Here is a 23,477-nt window from a genome sequence, read left to right as displayed (position 1 = left end):
TGAAGTGGCGTGAAACGAGAGCCGTGTATGCATGCTTCACGTTCTTGGATAATTGAGAGCTTAAGCGGCGATGGTGAAGCGGCCGGCTAAACGCCCCAATACGGGTTGATTTATTGAACGTGCCCGTGTGCAGCATATATCAATGCAGAGCGCCAGCGTTTTGGATGGTCTGCAATTCGAACGGTTGGCTTTGGATGTGCTGGAAGGGTGGCAGATGTACTACACTATAGTCGCTAGCTGCAATCGTCTTGGGGAGGATTCAGCACCACTCATTGTTACCTTGCCAGGGCGGGGTGTGTCTCGCAATAACGCATTGTATCTACAAGGCTTTAACGCCACCTCGCTAGAGGCCCTTTTGGTACGACATTAAATACACACACACAAAACACACAAATTCACTTGAGGAGTAACGCCACATACCAATGCGCATCAGGGCGCCAACCATCACATGCGCGATGAAGCTATACAGCCGAAGAAGATGCTTCCCGGGTACCTGGTGGACGGGTGAAATTAATAAAATCCGCCTGTAATGTGATGAAGTACCGCAGGAGGTGAGAAAAATGACCACGATGATTGACCGGTGGCCGCGGGACAAGGAGTTATGGGTTTTTTTGTCGTTTTGTTGCTGAAAAGACGTTTCGGCTTCTGAACGACGCACTGGAGAGGTGTCGAGCCCATCATCACGGGCGCTATTGTAACACGACCTGTTCATCTGCACAGGAATGTTAGGAAAATTGATGTTTTCGAGTGGGTTTTGTTGAATGGGCGATTGGAACGGTTTGTGTGTGTGTGCGGTGAGGAAAGGGGCTTGATCGATTAAAGGCGCGCTTCATTTGTCAACCGAGCAACAAGCTTACACGACGGCGGCAAGGGAACTCCAAACATTCCGGATCTCCTCGAAGGCTCGACCCATAGGTGTGAAATAAGCGTTGGTTGGGCTTTTATCGTTGCTCACGGTTTGCCATGTGGCTGCTCTTAAGAGACACTATTTCAACCCTTTTGCTGACAGCCTTTTTTAAATGCAAGCAAAGGCTAAAAGGGAACTTCGCTTGAACCCCATCGGCAGAAGAGATGCCAGCGGTTTTCACCGGCACAGCACAATGTTACGGCTTTGGGTTCAGCGGGAGGGTCGTCAAAGTCGTGCTGGCAGTTGTGTGTGAAATTTGCAATTCATTGAATATTTATAAACGAATATTTACGGTGTCAATGTGTGCCGGTGGGCGGGTGGAATTGCGGAGCAACCGTGGATGCGAGGAGAGGACGGGAATTTCTGGGAAGTGTTCAGGTTGATTGCTGGCTGATTTGTAGCAGGCAGTACTTTTGGGGCATATTTATGGCGCTTGAAAATTTGTTGAACACAGAGTGTGAGGATTAGATAATTCTTTGAAAGTTAGAGTATGCTGCGTTCTCTTATCGATTTAAGTCAATGACATTTTGATAGGTACTATTTTGCAATAAAAGACCTCTTTAATCAATGCGATCATGGTCATCTTCACGCTATTGATGTCAATGTCAATATCATATGTTAAAATAAACCTAGCCTGTGTGCCTAAGGCTGTAACATGAGCCTGTTGGTCACCATATCGAAGAAGAAGCATAAGGTCCATGTAAGCAGAAAACGCATCGCAAGACCTTCGGATGTCATCAGCAGATTAGATCTTCATCAGGATTAGTCAATCATTTTTGGTTGATGTAGATGATATCTTCTCTGAAAGATATTAAAGTTTTCAACTCATCGAATAAATCATCCAGTTATCTTGAAATCGATCCCAAAGTTGAAGGAATTTCCAAGTTCTTGAATAGTTATGGACTATTTCTATCAAAGTTGAAATCTCTTTCGACTATTCTTCAATAGTTTTAGGGCTCAGAAGTAAAGACTTCATTAAAATAAGGTTTTTTTTTGAAAGATTCTTTTCAATTGTTCTTAGATCATTGTTTCCAAAATCATATTAAGACATCTATGATCCTCTGAGATACTTCCGATTATGTTAAAACCATGATCCTGAAATAGCGCCTGCTTTGCTTGAAGAATCTTTCCCATATCATCATCAACATGTTCACTAGGATCACTGAGAGACAGCTTAAGCGACCAATGCTTTAGACATAGAGGAAAAAGAATAATTGATATCATCTCTGCGATGTCGACAGCTGGTAGTTCTTATTTAGAGCTGTTTTAGTTAATAAAAATATTATTAATGAGTCACTCTTACGTACCGAAAAGGATAAAGGCCACACTTCCACCAATTAAGACGCATATCTATTCAATCTTCAGCTGTTCATGCTACAAACATCTGTTTTAGTCTCCAATGTTTAAGCTTTCAACTGCTAGTGTGGCAGCATTCTGCTTAAATTAACAAAAATTCTCGCTCACAGGGTGATAAAGAACCCAAAGTTATGTCAAAGAATCAATTCTTTGTCCCACAACGCGCATCAGATGTGCAGGTAAACCGGTGATCAAATTATGCCAACCTTAATAGCCTTATCCGTGACTGCAGCACTTTGGAAGCGGTGCTCCTTTCTAGCTGTGCACCACACTTTGGAGTCAAACCAGCGGTATGAAGATAACGCTGTACACTTTCAGGGTGGCACACCGTTTCAACTGTACAGTCCCCTCCAGTTGAACTTGGATATAAAAAGCAAAACATCTAACAAATCAAATAAAATTAAATTCACAAATCATCTCTATCTGAAGATGCTCCGTTCTCGTCCGCAAGGCACAGACCGTCGGTGTGGCCTACTCTAGCGAACCGCGTGCACCGCACCATCGCCGCCACCGCCGAAAAGAACCATATGTTTGAATATTTAAGCAAATGATTAAACGAACTGCGAGGAACGAGGGCTCGTTCGAGTGGAATTGGAGGGCAGGAGAGGTGGGGGGGGGGGGATCTGGCACAAACAAAATCTGCGCGCGAAAACAGGTTGTCCGCGGGTGATACTGCTGATACTGCTCTGCTACTCCCTGCGGCGAAGCGACAGGGCGAGCCCCGAAGAAGCGTCCCAGGTACTTCCCGCAGCATGCGATTGCGCACGCCTGGTCGGTGGCACGGTGTCTGGTGCGGTGTCCGGGGCCCTCACGGGAAGATAACCCGTGGCCGAGCTGGTTCGGAACGTACACAGGCGTGCGACAAAATTGAAGAATGTCGACGGTGTCATAAAACTCGAAGCGCAAGCGAGCAAGCGTGTCGAGCGGTGTTTTGTTCTTCTCTTTCTTGCGCTCTAGCACGAGCTGAAGCGTCCAGTTGCTCAGGCAAAAGGAAGAACTCTGGAATCGGACACCACCTTTCAGGTTTCGGGATGTGTTTTTGTTCGGTTCCTTACCAGTGGTTTTTTTTTGCTCTCTCGTTTAGTTTGCCCATTTAATGTTGAGGTGGTCGTCGTTTGGTGGAGTTTTTTTTTCGTGGCAGAAAAAGCTCTGGAGATCTCTGCCACCATCACCACACAGCCTCTAGCACCTCTAGCAGGGTGGGCAGGGAAAAACCAGTCGCACGGACAAATATTTAAATGTGAGAAGAAACCGATAGAATAAATATGAATAAAAATCGAATAAAGTTTTCAACTTATTGATTTCGGGCGAGCGATCGAGGGTCGGTGGTGGCGTGGTGGCGTGACCATTTGGCGAAACTTTGCCTTTTGTCGCTAGGCGGTTCGCGGGCGCGCTCTGTCTGCGCGGGGCGTGGTGGTGACCGAGTGTGCCCAGGTGATCGAGTGCCGGTGCTTTCGGAAAGTGAAAAGACCTAATTTCTTGCAGATTGTTTAGCGAGAGCCCGATGGAAGAAGCTCGAGGATTTTGGAGGATTTGGTGTAGGTTTTTCTTCTTTTGTTCCTGCGCCAAAGTAGACGCGGCTGAATACTGTGGCAATTAAAAACAATTCACCCGGCGCATTTGTTTTTCGGTGTTTCTCCATGCTTTTGCGGAACGCACGAACGCTTCCAACACATCCCGTCCGTTTAATTATTCATTCAGAACACAGCACACTGTGCAAATCAGCTCAGCCTCTAATCGGTTCACTCGGTTCCCGCGGAAACTAAACGGAAATCAATTTCACAAAATCACGTTTTCCCTACTCATTAGCCCCGTTGTCATGATGTCATTAGGAATGCGCGGCGTCCATAAATATGTCTACCGTGCTTCGGGTCCCGCCAAATTGCTGGGCGCGAATGTGTGAGAACATCCATTTGTTGTGATTCTTCGCTGTGCTTTTTTGGTACGTTACAGTGGAAGATGCTTGATCAGCATAAGAGAATAAGAATTGTCGGATAGATCTGCTCTCGATACGCAACGGCGGTGGCAAATCGTTGGCCCTGGTGATGAAGAATGGCCGGTTTGATTGTGGTAGCAGCAATTTTTGATTTATTCATTCTAATCCCCCTAAAAAAAACTCCCTAATCTGCCTTGAAACGGATAACAGAAACGAGTTCGCTTGGAGAGGTCTCTATCCACACATGTAGCGCATTACGAGGGACGGTCGAATGTTGAGCCTAGTGTGGTTTATTTTTAGCCACAGTTTTATCTGGCGTTTGTGTGGTCTTCGTGTAAAGTTGGGCCTTAAACTGGCTGTGCAGTATTATGGATTTAGCTGCTCTTAAACAAATACATTAGAGATTATAGCTGACCGATCAATCGAACCAAGACAGTCGGCGGGAAAAGAAAGTCATTAAACCTTTGCCAAAGGCGTGAGTTTGTAATGATCTTCCCATTTTGATTGCGTGTCGATCTCATCTCCTGTCCAACTAAGAGGGAAACTAATCACACCGATACAATATCAATCGGCACAATGGGATTTTCACGATATAAAAGTCCAAAAGTCAGTTGAAGTTTTGGATAAAATTATGATAATTTACTCATTTCAGAGTATCTGCTAGGATTGATGAAATATCAGTAGCTACTTCCGTTATGGAGTGGACTCGTATTTAATAGAATAATTGACAAAATGATAATGATGAATAGTGTACGATGTAATATCTGATTCAAACCTCAACATATGTAGCATGGCGATGGCTGATTTAATCCTTGGTAAATTTCTTATTTAAAAATAATATTTAAGCATAATTCGCTTATTGCCATTGCTTTTGTTCTAACTCACCCACTGTGCCTGTGGGTCGCCTGCTGCAACATTGGTCATCTCACCAAACACCCAAGCCAACCAGCCTCATCACGACGGTTTGAAGCCGGTTTTTCGCCCTATGCAGCACCGCGCAAGCTGCACGCTTGAAGGTGAAATCACTCTCGCTTTCCGTTGCTGCTGCTGCTCGGATGGCTCTATCGGTGGCGTGCATCAGCTAAGCGTCTGCCTAGGAAGACGCTACACTGCTACACTACCACCGCTAATAATGTGTACAATTGTGCGATAATGATGATAGTGCGCGTTGCAGTAAAAAAAAGGGAAATCAAACAAGTGGCTTGTTGGAAGTAGATCATGAAAAGGGAAGAAACAGTACCTTGGACCGATGGGAAGATGATGGGAAGTTCCGCGTATCTGAATTTACTAAATTAGATGTACTTGTTGATTGAGGGTAAAGATTTTGTTGGAGCAGATACTTCGTGTGAGGTGTTAAAAAGACTTTCGGGGAGTGCCCTTAGACCTGATATCGTGCGTCTAGCACATTGGACCACCCGAAATACCTTCACCGTGCACTATCACCAACCAGCACAAAACATGCACACACACACACACTATCAACCCAACTCGATCACTCGCTATTGCGTAAGATTCCTCCACAAAAAAAAAATTGAAAGAAGCCGGTCCTCAACGCGACCTGCATCGAAACGGTGTTGACATATGTACGCGATTCGCCTTTCTATTGCGCCACCGCGTTTGTCGCCATCGCCGGGCCCGTCTTGGCCGGCTACTGTGCTGCCGGGAGAGCAGGTCTATAAATTTTGCCTATAACCTAATTTTTCGCCCCAACTTTCGTTCGATCGTTCGCATTCGATGCAGGTCATTCGATCACACGCACGGCCACCCGAGATGAGATGCGGGAAAAGTATTGGCAAACAAAATGTGTGGACAGACCGACCACGCGGTGAGAGGGAAATGGTGGAACCAATCGAAGGATCCAGTCTAGCCGCTGTCCCGGTGTCTCAATAGATAACGAACGAATTCATCGGTGTGGGCAGGAGGCGGACTTGCTTGGTAGTTTGGTGCGTTAAATTAAAGCGCTACTTGCGGGGTGTCGGACGCGACAACTTGATCACAACATGTCGCAAGCCATGACGGTTTTTGGTACAGAAACGGGTGCTTAGTGTTTGAAATTTATTATCACATTAAATACTGCCTGGAGGTTGGTGCAAAGCAGGCCGTTCTTAACGTTAGCGCCAGCGACGTTTTACACCTCAGTGACGTTTCTTTTTTATGCGCTTCATAAATCATCCGAGCCGATACATGCTGCTGCCATGGAAGCAGAGCACATTCCAGCACGGGCCTACTTTGATGAAACTTTTTGTAAATATGGAGCCGCCTGGGCTTCGTTTCAGAATCGAATTGTGAATTTAGATATGGTTCTTATGTAAAACAGTGGTGTAATAAAATTGAAACAGTTTTACGGCCCCCGTAAGTATGTGATCGAGTTCCGGTAGTAAATCGAACGCCATGCCGAGAACGGAGTTTTATGAGATCACTTGTTATGTTCTCCGAGTGGCTGCACTGTTTGGGCCTGGCGGCAGGTGCTCAGCATCGTTCGCAAATACTTGGCCGTTTGATAACGCGATCGTAACTTAAGACAGTTCTTTTGCGGTGATGTAGCACACAGTACCACACCTTCTTTTCCTTGAACGGTGTAGCGTTTTCCACGGCCAGGGCGTTTCCCACCACGCCCTGATGGTTATTCCGAAACGAGCACCATAAAAGTGGCAAATAAAAAGGTAAAGTCCGAATGTCGTCGGCCCCACGGACGGGCGACGAGAGCGCGCCTGGCTTAAAGAAGTTATAAACCATAACTCACCTCTTACGTTGAGCTAGCCCCCCTGTAAGAACTTGTGATCCTCTTCGCTACGGCGGTGATGTGTAGCAGTTTCACCCGAAATGGCCATAAAGCGAGCGCTAATCCGCTTAGGAGGTACATTAGTCTTTATCAGCGGGTCCTCCCGGGCCGAGGAGAATGGAAGTTTGATCGAAACGATTGCCGTTGAGAATGTTTGTTTCTCGCGGGTCGTTAGACCGCAACCAGTCCAAACACTGCGTGCGGGATTACGAGGCTTTGCTGGTGTCTGTCTGTGAGCTTTGCGTCCAGCGGCGCGTCATCGCGTTAGGTCCACCAGCGGAAAAGGGGGTTCTTGGTGAGTTCCGTGAAAAGTCGTTGCAGCTCCCATTTCTGGGGAGCTATAAACGTTGCTGCTAAGGCAGGAATTTTACAGCAATTACCCACCTCATGATTGTGCCTGACGTAACAGCGGTATGGTAGGACAGTTTTCCCTTCCGCGATCGTGATCCGTTCGTGCGGACGACTCATTCCCAACGTGTCAGACCGGCAGACGTCAAGGTTCTTCCTTTCCAAGCTAGCTGACTCGTTTTGTAGTTCTTTTTTTGTTGCTTCACTGGAGTTGGAATTGACCGCTTCAAGGTGTGGGGCCGCTACGGGTACGTGCCTGCAAGCAAACAGGGGAAGGAAACAACGCGAAACAAACGCGGTGACCATGATGATGTGGTGGCGCGCGGTGAGTTTGTGTCTGTCCTCATTGTTGTTACGGGGTAGAAATAAACTAGAGCCACGCGAGAGAGTCAATAAACTAGAGCAACTTCACTTTCGTGACGTGACCGGAGGGGCGCCCGCCATCAGGCCAAGAGTAGCTCTAGAAGACGGAAAAGGGTGTGGAGTCGTCCGATCTACCTGGTGTAAGATCTCCAATGGGTACGACACCGTCGCCCGGGCACGGCGGTACAGTTATTTCGAAAGGGAAAGTCATCGTACCCCGGTCGTGGACACGGCGCTCGACGTTAGCTGAAGTTCAACACCGGTTCAAACTCAAACCCGATGGGGGCAATGAAACTTGGAAGACTAGCTTGAGCCCGTTCGTTTCGTTCAGTTTTCTGCCTGTCCAGGGCGATCACGGCGCAAAAGAATGTTTCGATTTCCGACAGAATTCTGAACGAAGAAATAAACGGCGAGCACCAGCATTCCTCTTTTGGGGGACGGTTTTTGTCTAGCAAGCAGCAGGACCGATCGACCACCAAACTCCTCCACACACCTTCTACCATCATAAATCACGATAAATGTGAACGATACTTGCCCCGAACAACTGAAGCCTACCCCACCAACCAAGTCGAAGGTGTGTCGTAAAATCACTCACTATTAATTAACTTCCAGCAGATAAGGCTTTGGGTGTACCAGCCGCCAGCGGACGCATGACACGTTTTCTGCGTGAAGTGCGAGCTGATTTTCGGAGAATCGAGAATCGATTTCGTTTGAGAGAGAGAGAGAAAAAAAATTGGGAAGCCCGAAAAACAAAAACCCGCTCGCGCGCAGCCTTAATTAAATGTCGTTGTCAAATTTATGTCCCAGTTTCGGGAGTCTACCGCTTTGCCGCAAATGCAAATCAACCATAGGCGTCCCCTATAATTGGGAGGTGGTGCCTGGTGCCTACCGTTTGCTTGCTGCTTCGGAACAAACAACCCAACCATTCACGCACAGAGCCACACGGCGTTGCTTTGGGACATGGTGTTGTGATCACTGTTAACCTGCCGGCACGATGTCAGGCACGTCATACTTCAGGCAAGATGTAATGCCTGCGATCTGCGGACACGTTTACGGGTAAGGTCTTGCTTCCCCGGGACGACCTTCTCGTGTGACTTTTTTGTCCACTGTGGTGGTGGTGCTTCATGATGCTGAATGATGAGCATAATTGGTGGTGACGATGGTGGTTTTCTTCGCCCCCCTCCCCCTCGCAACATCGTTTAATTCGCACCGAAAGCCGGTAATTAACGGTTCGCAGCATCTGTCATCTCTGCCCCGTCACAACCGGTCTGCTGGTCGAGGTCGGCAAGGCAGCATCAAGATGATGATGACCCGCTTTCGCGGCATATCCTCGGGCCACTTTTGGCGGTGGGACGTTAATTTCGGGGCATGATTGATATCGATCGGGCGTAATAGGTGTGTTATTGAGTGGTAACGAATGGTCTTAAACGCACGCGTTCCTCCCGCCAGCCCTATGACGAAGACGTGTTCGTTTTTTTGTATAAAAAATACAACTTTGAAGTACGATGAGGAATCGTACGCTCAGGCGAGCAAAGGAAAAGAAGCAAAGATGAGTTTTTTTAATCGATTTTTCGTTCGTAATGGTAATTCATATGAAAATATATGACATCAGACTGGTGATGCAGATGAGCCGGTGATATAAATTCCAGCCAGGGTCATTAATTGCATTACTTTATTCCCCTACTGCGCCCCCGGAGAACACGCCGGACCAGGTTTTGGGGTCGTAATGTTTCCATTTCTTTCGAACAGGTGTTCGGATGGCGGACCGGCAAGATTCGTTTTGTTTTTTTTTATCCCCGTGACCGTTTTCCACCCTTTTTTAATTGGCCCGTGGGTTCCCCCAGGGGGGGGGGGGGAGCATTAGTCGGGAAAAGGTTGCCGCGTGTGTCAATTGGCACTTGAAATATCATAACTTCTGACCCGCTCTGTTTGTCTTTCCCGGGCAACAAAACACCCTCCTTCGCCACGGGGGATGAAAAGAGAGAGAGAGAGAGAGAGAGAGAGAGAGAGAGAGAGAGAGAAAGAAGGAAAGCAAGGGAGAAAGAGCGAGCTCTCCAGGGATCAGGAACAGGTTGTTCATGATCAAAATCAGTGTCTTCGAAAGGAAGACAAAAAAACGAGTTCCCAGTCCACGATCACGCCCAGAAGACGTGAAAATGAATGAAATTAAGCAACCAGAAGTGACCGAAGTGGTGTGGGGAAAAGGAAAACGAGGAACTTGAACAAAATGTTTAATAGAAGCAGTGGAAGAACGCTGCAAGAAAAATGCGCTCGAGACGTGTTCGCCGTTTCGCGAACGCAGGACAAACGCCGAAAAGTCGCACGACAGTTTGCATATATACAATTCTGAGTGGAGGGATAAATTAAAACAAGTTTCTTTTCTTCCGTTGCTGTTTGTTGATGGTTGTCCAGTGATGGTCCCCTTCAGTGGTGGAATGGGTTTCTCCCTTGTCCGCTGCAACAGCTCACAGCTGGGACGGGAGTTGTTGCAGATTTTTTGGAGGATCTCTGGGAGGATCCACCGGTTCAGGAAATTCGGGGAGATACCAGCAGCCCGTTGAGCAGGTGTACTCGGCCTGCCCGACGCTTGCGTGGATCAATAGCATCGGGTCGATCAACTGTGCGTGAGTGGGAAGCGAGTGGAGGCAAACCCCCAGACGACTGGGAAGAGAATATGCAAAATTTTATGGTTCCTTTATAGGTTCCTACCGCTTGCGTGTATTGGTTTATTTTCGGAGCGGCGATGCTGTGTGGCGTGATAGTTCTCGGGAGGTGTGTGTGTGTGTGTAGAACTTCTCTAATGATGCTGATCTTTTGCTCGAAAAAGAAGATTAAGAAGAGCTCAAATCCCGTCTGAAGATGAGGCACCGAAATTCGCTGAGGCTCACTCTGAATTTCGGAGGCGAGCGGAGACATCCATTTCACTTCGAAAGACACAACTTCTCGGTTTGGCGACGCAGCCAAAGTAACCGGTTATGCTCCAGCAACAACATCGATCGATGTAACAGCATGCTATCCCGGTGTCCCTGTACCGGGTGATGACTCATCGTCTGGAGCAGCTGGAGGGAGAACTTCTGGAGCTCAGAAATATCAACTTGACAGAAGCAGAATTTTCGCAAAACTTGTCACAACAATCGATCATTACTTACTGGAGCGTCGACTCTCACCAATTCTAGAATGTACGATTTGCAACCTGTTCGGGCGGGGGTTGTTCTTTTCATTGCCCCAACTTTTGTTTGAAATTTGCCTCCACGCTTTACAAATGTACACCTATATTTCACCGATCTTATCATAACGGGTCGATCTGAATGTTAAATGTAGAATCGTTCGCGAACTAAATGTGCTGTCTGTCCATTTTCATTCATTAACATTTTCGACCGCCGGCTAATATATGTGCTGCGGGAGCGGAACGAACGAATCGACGGTTGACTTGAAAGACAGACAGCGAGGAGCAGAGAAAGACACAGTCGAAAATGTGTCGTTGCTTGGTTCGCACACTGGTTTGTGTCTGCATCGGTGCTGGTTTCTGGTGTATTTCGCGACATTCTAGAAGCGACAGTTATAACTGTTTACATAATGTTCAGCAATATGTTCATAACTCGAAGCCCGCAGGCGTAGAGTTGCTTTTTGTCCCCGAAAAATGCTAACATTTGTTCATTTTTTCCTTCCTTCTTTTTTTTTTTCTTGCAGATCGCCGTTCCAGGTCACAAAATGATGCGGCTTGGACTTTACCTTGCAGCGTCATGGACGTTACTATGTACCTACAGTGCCGCAATGCCAGACGTAAGTATCCGCGGACGGGGTAGTCAGCATTAGTCACGATAGACAAAGCTGTACGTGTTTAGTTTCCACGTACAGGGTTCGGGGCTGTTTGGGTATGCAAAGAACGGGGAAGAGGAAGTGCTAATTGTAGCCACACCAATAAAGTTCTTAGTTTATAAGAAAAGCTCGTGGAACTCGTGTGACACAGTTTGGCGCTTTAGGAAGTGTCGGGTGTTTTTAGGGGACGGGCGCATAAGGTCGCCACGTTTTCTACGGAGCTACTGAGAAAAAATGGCTCCCTTTTCAATCTAACCACAATGTGGTGTCTATTTTTCCAGTAGTTGTTTTTTCTCTCTCTCTCTCTTCCGCTAGAACCAGCTGAAGGTTATGGGGCAAAAATGTTGCAGCGTTGGGTTGGTGCATTGCAAAGGTTTTGTTTTCATTACTACGTCACCGAGTGAGCTCCATTGTTACATACGATTCCAGCAAGTTCGTGCCGTTTTCGTTCGTGTTGGGCCACACTTCCTACCTGCAAGGGCTGGTCGATCGTAATGTGTTTCCTTTCACATCCGCTCGAGCGGAAGCGAACTACCAATTTCAATTGTACGCTTTTCACCAACACCACCGCCACCGTTTGATTCGTGGTTTTGGGTGCGAAAGGAGCTCACACGGGAGCTTTGAGTTTAAGATTTTAAACATTGTAGCTTTGGCTGGAGTTGTAAAATTGCCGTTCAAATTCATTCCAACACGCCTCGAAAGGATTGTTTTATCCAGCAGGCCATGTATGATGGCCCACTCCACTCTTCTGACAGCTGTCAACGCTGTTTGACGCCAATCGTTCTGACTTCCCTCCAGACATACCCCATTTGCTCCAGCCGTCCAGCCGAGCATGTGTGGAAGCGATTTGCCTGATCAATATTACTAATGCTAAATTTTATGATAATTGTCATCATCGGGTATAAAGTATTATCTTACATCGAAAACCATTCGAAAACCCGACGCAACCCGACGGGGGATGAACCATTCCCGCGCCTTTGTGTAGTGCTGTTGGTAGTGTGTTAGCCCGGACGGCGGTGGCGAAAAGATCAAATGTCATCGGCAGGACGGTTCTTTTGTTGCTGTTGTTATTTCCTTTATCATCGACACCGATACATGGGGACGGGTTTTTTTTCTCTATCTATACATGCCGAGTGGTTTATCGGCGGCAACAGGTTGGGACGTCTCTTTCCGGGCACTGTGTGTGCCCTGGGAGTACCGGAACGGGTTTGTGCTTAAACGGTTGAAATTGGATCCGATCGGAGAAGTTTTTTTTTGGTTTTGTTTGGAGAAGACGTCTGATAGACGACTCAAGCTGGCAGTACTAAAAGACGGTTTGAAACATGTTTTTTTTAAAGAGAGGGGCAGGTTTACTAGATGATAAGAAGACAAATGTTGCCTCGAGAGACACGCTAATGTCGGTGAGATTGATGAAAGAAGATTCACACGCTTTGCCAGCGCGATGCCTTGTAAACTATTTCGGGCGCATAATTATGCGCTGAGTCATAGGAATGTGCCCCGAACAAAGAGGGTAGTTTTAGTACAAAGTTAAAAAAAGAAGAAAAAAAAGGTTAAACAAGGTGCAAAAATATTGTATTAAAATTCAAATTAAACCACGTAATCACCGCTGCACGTAGCAAAAACACTGCCAACTCTGCAGCGATTGAACACGGAACAGACTTCCGCACGAACGCACCTTTCAGCAAAATGAACATTACATAAGGCGTTTGCAGAAATTGGGAATGATTTCGCTTTTTTTTTGCGCTGATTTGACCTAGTCACTCAGACGAAAGTAATTGAAAACCAAAAGTAACAACAGCACTGAAATTCAATTCCCGTTTTCGGCCGGATGAAAGTGGAACAAGCAGTAAAAACCGTCGCAGACAGCCATGGTAATGGGTTTTTTCTCTCGCTCTCTCACTCTCTTGGTTCCATTTAAGGAAGTCTTTTCATTCATTTCAGCTCGATTTGTTACCTTCTTATCACCGGCCAGGCATAATTTAATGCCCAAAAAATGGTGACATGGCGTAGCGAAATGAAACAAAAAAAAAAGACAGCGAAGTAAACAAACAAACAAATTGCACCTCATTCGTTTCGCTCGGTTACATGAACCACCACCACGATCGTGATAAAATCCAAAACCTTTACCTTTACGCATCGTCACTACGCGCCGAGGCTTTAGCTGGGACATATTTGCGCGAGGTCCGTTGGGTGAATTTACCCACCATATTCGGACTCGGGCCCACTCGATAGTGCTGCAGCACCGTAATCCATCTCGTAACGGTGGCCAATTAATGATTCTATTTCGACGATAAATACAACGGGCTCGGTGACAACGGGCGGCACGATACCAGCCCCTTTTTCTTCTTTTTTGTTGCAATGGGTGATAGTCCTCGGGATAGTCTTTTTGATTTGATTTTGTACCAGCGGAGCTAAGTGTATTCATTTTTTCTATTTCTTCTACAACTTGCCTGCGCTTCGGATTGAGTAATCTTAAACACAGACCTGCAACCGAAACGGTTGATTGGTTTTCCGTTTTTCCCACAATTATACGCCCAGTGCTCCGCACGCTCTGCCTCACCCGTGGTTGAAGGTTTCGTGTTACCAAGCTACCGTACACTGCCCACAGCCCTGTGTGAGTAGATGTTATCGGTCCGCCGAGGGGGCACTGCGTGTGGATCGGAGATCGGAGATCGGAGCCTCGAGCCTCACAGGATTAAGATGTCACACAATGCTCGCCGACATTTGTCACATGGTGGCTACGGGGACGGGCCACAGTTGTTATCAACATGGCACACACACAGAGCCACACCTTCATTCAGCCCAAAACGTCACCGGATTATGTCGGACGGCAGCCATCACCGAGACGGCAGTAATTGATTGCTACTACAGTCCGCAGTGGCACACTGGGGCGGCGGCGGCGGCGGAAGTCTTACGTCAGTGAGACGCGTGACGATGATGCGCCAGTCACGACGCACGGTCATCGCACGGCGTATTTAGCGGGGGGATAATGCCGGCTGACAAAATGAAACATTTTCGTGTCGGATTAGCCGACGATCGAGGAGATTTTCGGGGACGCAAAGTCTGATTAGTGGCTGCTATCCGAGAATGTTTCCCCCGTCCCGTAGGGGGTGAGTGGAAAAAAGCAGCACTGAATGAAAATTAGCTAAAGAAGATGTTAACAGAAGTATATTGGATGGAGAACATAAATCGATTTACATACCAAAACTAAATTTTGGAGACAAGCTAGTTGCCAATTGGTTGGGCTATAAATTGTCCAGCTTTTAATTTAATAAAAAAAGTGGAACAAGCATTGACGTTTTGAGTTATTTATAGCGAACGGCGTGAAAGCTACCCAATTGCAACCCGGTCCGGCTTTATTCTTGTGTGCGCACTGCGCGCAAGTACGTGTGCACATGCGCGCGGCGGTACTTGCCAGGAGATTGTACCCAAATTTAGATCCACTTGAAGGATAGCAACAAGCCTGGTGAGCTGGCGAGAAGGACATCCAGCAAAACCGGTACGTCTGGGTGGGTTCGGTCGCGGGCCAAGTCTCGGGCTAGGTCTGGGTCTAGGTTACTACGGCCCGAGCCGCAACCAAATCGAAGGCTGCGTAGTGCCGGGAGAGATTTCGCGGACGGCTTGGGACATTTTGGAATAAATATATGCTCGCTGCTTGCGAGAAGACATCTTGGCTGTGTGTAGAAATAAACACATGTCTTTGGATGCTTTAGAGCACCTTGAGAGTGTATTGAAAGTTTTGTTGTTTATCTCTGTGAATGTTTCAACTGGACGTATTTGTTTGCAATTTGATAACAAATGCTGTTATTTTCACCCAAATTCCACCGTCACGTAATCTGTCACAGCCATAGTCACTTAGCCGACAAGGCAATGGCATGGCAATCTGTGCACCTGCTCTTACCTTAGTGGACATATTTAATGAGCTCCCTTTTTGTGCGACATCGACATCGTTATGCGGACGCCACCGGCGCTTGCCATTTGTGTGCTGTTATTAGATTCGCTTGACGCATGCGACTACATGGCCCAGTGCGGAACCGCTCCCGGGGCTTTGCTCCCACACGGCAAGAAGAAGATTAATTTATCCTTTAACTAGCTGGCGGTAAGGGGGCACATGTGTGCAAAGTGTTTTCGGTTTTTGCTGCGCTCTTCTAATGTAAGGATTGTTTTTGCGACACGTGGTGCGCCTGCACCTTTGTATGGCCGTGTACCGGGCATAATCATGACCCAATGGGTGGTTCAGTTTGTAGTTATGTCACGCTGCACGTCGAGCTACTGGGTCACTTTATCAGCTTGTCGAACTACCGGTTTGAGCCGTGTTTTATAACCGACTTTGTAAAAGTGTAACAACATTGGAATGCAAAATAAGAAACTGCAACTTCTGTTTACAAGCAAGCAACAAACTATTTCTAATTCAAAAGCATGGAAACGACTTATTATCATCAAGTGAAACAGCAATGCAAACATAGCAATATCGACAATTGAAAGAGCTGATTCTGGGGTTCGTGTCTTGTTTCGTGATTGAAGTCGTTCGTTTTGTTATCCATAATATCGTATCAGTCTCGGCTGCCTAGCAACCTGCAATGCGCAAAATCAACAAATCAGTAGCAGAATACACCTCCCACAACCCATCACCACCACCACCACCACCTCACCCTCCCTTGGCTTTCCCACCCATGAGCGTGGCACTCGTGAACTCATTTCCTTTCGGGTGCGCTCCGTAACAGTGAATCGCGCATTTCTCGTGTTTACATAATCCCCCGGGCTCAGCCTGCCAGCCAGTCAGCCCCGGTTCGCTAATTGACCTCGATGGCTCACCACCACCACCACCACCACTGGATTGGAAGATGTTTTTGTTTTTCGCAGCCATTGCGTACGAGCGAGCGTGTGCGCGCGCGCGCGCTCGCAAAAGTTTTGTTCCGCACGATGCAAGCGCGCAATGTGCAAAATTTGCATCGATAACACCATTTCGTTTTCGCACTCTTCCTCCCCCCCCCCCCCTCCTTGCTTGGGTGGGCCCACCAGCCGGGAGAGGGTCTGAATTCCGGAGCAGTTGCACTTGCTTTGCGCTTTGCTTGCCTGTGTTGCCGCCGTGCATTAGTGCACCCCGCCCCGGTGTGGAGATGTAATGGGATTCCGAAGGTTACGTGCACGCAACGCTGATAAAGACAAATAGCTGCCAGCCGGCTCCCGGTTTGCCTGGGAATGCTGCCGTATCCGCCATTTGTTTGCGCGCGTTTCGTCGCACGTTGCCTCTTCCGGGATAGCTGCTGCGGCGGAGAGCGTGTGCGGTATTCGCTTCAGCGTTTGTCCACTTTGATTAGCAGCCGTATCGATTGTGTGTGTGTGTGGCTAGCTGGAGATGTGTGTTGTGGCACCAAACAAAGGTCGGGTTGGAATTGGAATGAACAGGTTCGAGCGACTCCCAAAGGCACACGTCTTGCAAAGCAACAGTTCGAGATTGTTGTTGTTTTTCTCTCTCAAACAACACTCGGGCCGCTTTTGTCTTTGCCCCATCTCTATCGATTTGCGTGCCAACATGCGTCTCGCGCAAGACCGCGATCAGGTGCCGCGAGGTTGCGATAGACAACGCGCAAGGTCGTACAGTGTAGTAGTAGCCCGTAATGGAGTATTGAGAGGGAGGAAGAGAGATAGAAAAACGCTTCACACACGCATAGCCAGTGCTTTGCCTGGCCCCGGGCATTTGGCAAAACAATTGTACTAACTCTTCGAATCAATCACAGGGAGGAGAGGTGGTAGCGCCCAACCACGCTTGCCACGCCGTTTGCCCAAGGGGATGGCAACGCTGCTGTGGCGCGCACTGTTAGATCCATACGCGCCCTCAGCCGTGGGGCTAACAAATGGTCCATTAACACTCGATTAACTCGAACCGAATGCAGGGAGTCAAATCGCATAACAATATTTTTCTTTTAGAGCACAGTTTAAAACAACCCACCTCCTATAAGAAGTTGATCTGGATCAGCGATCTGGTTCGGCATAATTTATGCAAGTACATGCGCGACCACCTGAATGACAACGGGTTGAAAGGAGGCAGAGCAGTTGGAGAAACAAATCGAGAAATAAATGATTCTGCTGCTAGTACTGCGGTTCTGAAGTAAAGAGTGTATCCCACCTGGACGGTGGCGGAGGGCTGGCTTACGTCAGACTGAGACGTCATATTCTGAACTAGATCAAATCGTAGCAGGCACTGATACACTGCTCGAGCGTTGGTGTGTACAAGCACCAACAGGAAACCCGTTAGAAGTGCTCTAGCATCTGTCGTACAACATTGTTTGTTAACATTTGTAGGCAGCTGACAAAAAAACACCAATATCAAACAAATATGTTTTTAACCTTCACAATTTTAATATTCACGCTCAACGTTTAAAATCTTAACCTATCTTAACGATTAAAACTTCGTGTAACGAGCAATATTCTTGTACAATATATAGAAATATATTGTGTTCCTGATGTGTTTTTTTTATCCCGATCAAGATCAAAACCACTAAACATTGAGCATTTCTTTAACTTTGATTATCGGTCAAGAAATTAAAAGCATCGATACTAATCGAAATGGATTACGAGTGTTTCTAGTGTATTTTTCTGGATTTACTTGCTCATGAAGGCGAGAGCTTTCCCTGCCAATTGCTGCCCATGTAGAAATTTCATTTGACTACATACAGTGAAATCTCTCTAAGGTGAATCTCCAAGGAATCGTCCAAGCTTAGAGAGATATGCATGTTTAGGAAAACTAATGAAGGTGTTGCTATGAAGTATGCAAGAAACCACGGCAATGCATGGCATACTTTGACCTATATTTTTTAAAAAAGGTAACCCAAAAATTCATCCCAAATAATTTGGACTGTCAAATCGCTCATCCAGCTTGAAGGATATTCGCTTAAGAGAAACATTATTCAATTTTCACAGATGCTTATATCAGTTGTCGTAAATTACAGATTCTAGAGCACTGCCTTAGCAAACACTTGCCATTCTACTAATCCGCTTTTTTTATCTCTCTTTCACAGATACACCGGCAAATGTCCTCTGCCCAGCTACAGGAAGTGTTCCACGTTGATCACGTCGATCTCGTCCCGCACTACGAGCTGGTGCAGCTAACGCACCACACAAACCGCCCGGTGCTGGCGAGCTCCCGGCGGAGACGGAGCATCGATTTCTCGCAGGTGGCCAAAGCGAACGGTTTAACGGCCGGTGGCAACCACCATGTCAAGAAGGACCTCAGCAAGGTGCGCTTCACCGAGAAGGTAAGCGAGCTGGGCGTTAAACCAGCCGGCCAGCAGCGGAAACCCTTCCCGCAGCAGGAGGTTCCGCTCGAGGCGGGCCCTCTGGTGAGCAGTGGGCCGCCGAAGCAGCCGGTGGACGATTCTACACCACTGGAGCCGATGGAGCAGGGTGGCGTTAGCATAGCGGACCTCAACGAGCACCGCGTGTCGTTCGATGCGTTCGGCGAGAACGTGAACCTGACGCTGCGCAAGACGGAAGGCCTGCTGCGGGGCGGTGCCCACTCGCTGCGGATGTGGAACGTCCGGTCGGATCCGAACTCGACGCAGGGGCTGGTCTACGAGGAGATTCACGATGAGGTAGGTCGAACAAAATGCACATGTTCTTTGTGAGGTAATATCGAAACGAATTGTTTCGTGCTTTCGGACGCTTGAGAACGACAACAATCAACACTTTAAAAGATTGGTGGAAGAGTGTTCTTGCACAACCAAACCAGCGCCAGTTCATTGTGCTACGCAACACCATCGAGAAGATCTCTTGCAGATCCCCCCTCGCTCCACATACCTCTTCCTTTTCGTCTCCCCATTTCCGGCCGTGGATTGTTTCGCAGCAAAATACGAGCGAATTGTTCTCCGGCCAACATCTACGCCAGCATGGGCGGGGGCGGCTGGAAAGGTTTTGCCGTCATTCCCACAATCTGTTGCTGGTTTGGTCTAGCGGTCGGTGCATACTAATTAAGCACATTTCGACAGCAGGTATCAGTAGCAACAGCACCAGCTTCTGCAGCCGTCCACGTGGGGATTGCAGCAACATGCAGCGATTGCCGATTGGCGCGCATTCTTCGCGCATGCGAACAGACCGTTGCTGGTATCTAGCCGACAACCCTGCGCACTTGAAGATCGATTGCATTGCACAAACACACACACTGGCGATATGTACGTTCCGTCTAGCGTATGTAATTAGATTGAAGGTCGTGAACGGGTCGGTTCGTCAAGTGGCGAGCTGACTTTGCTCTAAATATCGACCCGTTTGCTGGCCGGAACGCCGGAGACCGCTTCACACGGGGTGCGCAAGATGCAAAACATCAACCTTAGCCCCTTTGCGCCGCAGTCGCGCTACTTTGACAGTTAGCTGTCTCACGGGGACCCCGAGGGGTTTGGGCGGGAGTTTGATTTAATTTATAATTTAAATAATTCAACTCACCTGCCCGCCGAACTGGACCGTGCTGCTCTACATTGTGCATCCAAATCGCGTCCGCGAAGAACGGTGGCACACACACACACACCATCCGGAGTTCAGGGAATTGGGCTTGCTGCGAAGCAGAAGTAAACAACGTTATAGTTACCAGTGGAAATGTAAATGGAAGCAGTTTTTTTGCATCACTTGTTCTCCGATGGCCTTTGGAATGTTTTGTTTCAACCGTGTTTGGAGCTCTGTTTTTGTTTGCGCCGCTGTCTGATGGTCAACCAGGGTGTAATGATAGTTCTTAAGCGACCCAGGGACTTTAGCTTAATTAAGCAACTGACCGCAGAAGGTGCCACCGATCGATCGTGCAGAAGTGGAGTCATTTGTGGGCGATGCTAGTCCGGATTTGTTTTTTGTCCCCTCCAATGGCTCCCTTAGAAGGCAAAACACTTACCAGCGGTGTTGTACTAATAGCTGTTCCCATCTAGCCCCCCCCCCCCCCCTTCAGTATGTACAAACACGCAGGTGACATACGGCGGACACGGTCTCTTAGTTTCTAGGAGCAAACATGCACCCTTCAACACCTGCCGCTCTAATAGCTCTTGCCAAGTTCGGGGAGGACACATTCTCGGGTCCAATTCTTGTAGCTGTGGCTGTGTACGCCAGTTCTTGCACGCGGGGAGATCCTAATCGTGCCTTTAGGCTCATGTCCCGTGATGCCGTTGTCGATTGGTGCACAGGTGTGATGGATCGCCGCGCCACCCGGTGGGTGGTTCGCCAGCAAAGAAGGTTGTGTGCGGTCGGTGTAGAGAGCGACCGTATCACGCTCCAAGATCCAATTTATCTACTAATCATCTCGTGCTCGTTCTGTGAGGGGTCGCCGGCAAGGGCAGCGTTGGGTAGATAAATGGGTAGAATTTAACGTTACCATTCCGATGGTCATAGCCGCGGGTTGCGTTTTTTTGCTTCTCCTTGCTGCCCAAGATTCGAGGTGTCGATTGGCTATTGGTTGTCCTACTTGGAAGGAAAGGTATGCCAAGTGGTTATAAGTTCACATTGGCCTCAACCTCACCTGGCACTTGGTTCGGTATGAGGAAGATTTATGCTCGCCTTTTGGCTGCTGCCTTACAGCAGTTAGAACCTGGGGCCGCATTGTTCTGGGGCCGACGGGACAGGAAGACATAAATAACATGTTTTGATTTCGCCCATCACTCGCACCATCGCATTTCGGTAGTAGCCAGTGCACACGGCTCGGGCCTAGCCCTTGCTGGCAGCTCGCGTCTGAACGCCACAAACCTTGAGCCTTTTGAACCGGCGGACGGCGGCCGTCTGTGTGTGTTTGCTGCGGGATATGCTTTTATGCTAATAACCGCTACTTTGCGGTTGATCGATTTTCGTTCAAAAATTGTCGAATGAATCACCGCACGCGGGGCAGGGCGTATTGATGACACGCTCGCCCCAGGTGCCGACCAATCGGTATTTTTGTGTGCGTGTGTGTGAGTTTGGGCTTGCGTCCAAACATATTTGTTTTACGGCCGTAATGGCCTTCGGCTGGGGCGGGCTTATCGCGGTGATATCAATCGCCACAGGGCGAAGGGGGGGGGGGGAGCGGTACACGGAGGCACAATATGGCGGGCAACATACTAAAACTAATGCACACGGAAGTCCTGCGCGGCTTATATCCCCAAAAACGTGCGTCGTGCTGTGTGGGATGAGCAGAAAAAATGAAGAAACTCGCATATGAATGCAGATTTCGAACCTTTGCTCGCCTACCGTCCCAGATGGGTTCCAGAATTGTTGTTGTTGTTGCTGTCTTGGCATCGCAATATTTATTACGACGTTTTTTTTTTTCTTCTTTGGGCTAGGAATTTCAATCCGGCGAGGATGTAGCATTTTACCACGATAAGATTTATTACCCCGGGCGGAAGGTTTAACACAAATTTTCTATTTCTTTGACCAGGCGAGCACAAAGCCTCTATATGTGCGTGTGTGCTCGTGTGACTAAGAATTCCACACTTTTGCCATGCATTGGGATGGGAGCTGGCGCAAAACTATGATCTGATTACGCTTGGCAGAAGCTCCTCTGCAACCATTCAGCAATGATGATGATGAAACTTCAAAACAATTTAGTGTTTTTAATGAATGATAAACAAATAAATTATGGGCAAAAGCTTCGTTTGACATAAATGCGTTGAGTCAGCGATGGGTTGGGGGAGAGATTGAAGCTATGCTGAAGTTCATTATCATAGATTTTTTGTTTTAAAACCTCAGCGAAGGATTATTATAAAGTTCGCATAACATTAGGAGTGGTTTGAAATGCTTAAATACACAGCTCAGGCGTGCGAGTCATTAAATCACTTCCAGTGCTAGGGACATGATTTACGAGTGCTCTGACTGTGAGGGAATAATTTAAGCTGTGAAGAGCTGAATGTTCTTGTTACAGTAGTAGAAGCAGGGCATTAATATGATATTTTTATCTTATAAAACTAATTAAGTTGAAATTAAATTAAGATTGTAGCTTTATCGATTATTTAAAGAACAACTTGGCACGCTCCATATATTTAATGTATTAAATAAAACATGGAGCTTTTAAATTGCATTTTTCTATATTTGTACCTACAACTCTATAAATGGACAGCTTATGAAATTAAACTCCATTATCGAGATCGCGAGCAACTTCTATTTCCTGTTGAAATGCCGCCAGCTTCCCAAAAAACAAAAGAAAAAAAACCAAGCAACAAAGAGAAAACAATAATCCACCCAGTGCCAACCAAGTGAGTGACCAATTTCGGAACGCTTTGGCTCAGTAGCTGTAGTAGACAAGGAGCAGCAGTTCGGTATCACTTACAGCGTGCCTCTCAGTGGGCCACCAAATTGGCGGCCCCGTAATGAAACATTTATAAGCAAAGCCCACCCCTCCCCCGGAAACAATCGATCGCACACACACCACGAAAAGGTGTGCGTTTGTCTTGTGTGGTCGATTACATTCACTTACGCAGGCGCTGATCCTGGTGAATAAGTGGACACGCTCTGCGGGGTAGTGGTGGTACCAAACCTTATTTGTACCGTACGACCGCCGGCCACCAGCGTGCTATCAGTTTTCGCCATCTTGACAAGTGCGATGATGAACGCGGGATGGAGATTTGTCATAAATTTTGCACTTGCCTCTGATTGAAACGGTGTTGATGGTGGTTCGGTGGAAAGATTGGCAAGTGTTTGGCTTGCGCTCCTAGCAATGTTGGACGTGGACACTGCGGCTGCTGTCGCAAGCTGCTCGTTAAGCTCTACACCGTGTTTTGCTGTTTAAGCAGCATGAACATGAAGTGCCGCTTCTGGGCACCACTCTTCTCTTCTGCCGCGACCCGACAGGCTTTTGCACGTCCGATTTCCGAGTTCGCGCGTTCCCTGGTCCGCATTTCATGGAGCAATTTATTTTGCTGCCCATAGTAACACACTTCCGCCGTGCGACTGGTTCGCCTTTTCCCTGTACTTAGACTCTTCGCGCACCAGAGTGGGCTCTATGGAGTGGGGGCTCGTTAATAAGG

General features: G+C 47.6%; 1 protein-coding gene across 7 annotated transcripts in view; it reads left to right on the top strand.

Annotated features, from left to right (window-relative positions):
- The window catches only part of LOC121599619 (A disintegrin and metalloproteinase with thrombospondin motifs 1), a 98,207-nt gene that overhangs the window by 14,171 nt on the left and 60,559 nt on the right, over positions 1 to 23,477 (top strand). For all 7 annotated transcript variants that reach the window (XR_006005703.1, XR_006005704.1, XR_006005706.1 and 4 more), the window contains exons 3-4: positions 11,383 to 11,475; positions 18,534 to 19,106. Coding sequence is in view for 2 of the 7 variants with exons in the window: in XM_041927563.1 (XP_041783497.1) it covers positions 11,404 to 11,475; positions 18,534 to 19,106 (645 nt within the window). In the remaining 5 variants the exon portion in view is untranslated. The remainder of the gene's footprint in view (positions 1 to 11,382; positions 11,476 to 18,533; positions 19,107 to 23,477) is intronic.

This window comes from Anopheles merus, chromosome 3L, assembly GCF_017562075.2.
Source record: "Anopheles merus strain MAF chromosome 3L, AmerM5.1, whole genome shotgun sequence".
Classification (NCBI taxonomy): domain Eukaryota; kingdom Metazoa; phylum Arthropoda; class Insecta; order Diptera; family Culicidae; genus Anopheles; species Anopheles merus.
Note: the sequence above shows the minus strand (reverse complement) of the source record. Positions and strands in the feature narration are given on the sequence as shown.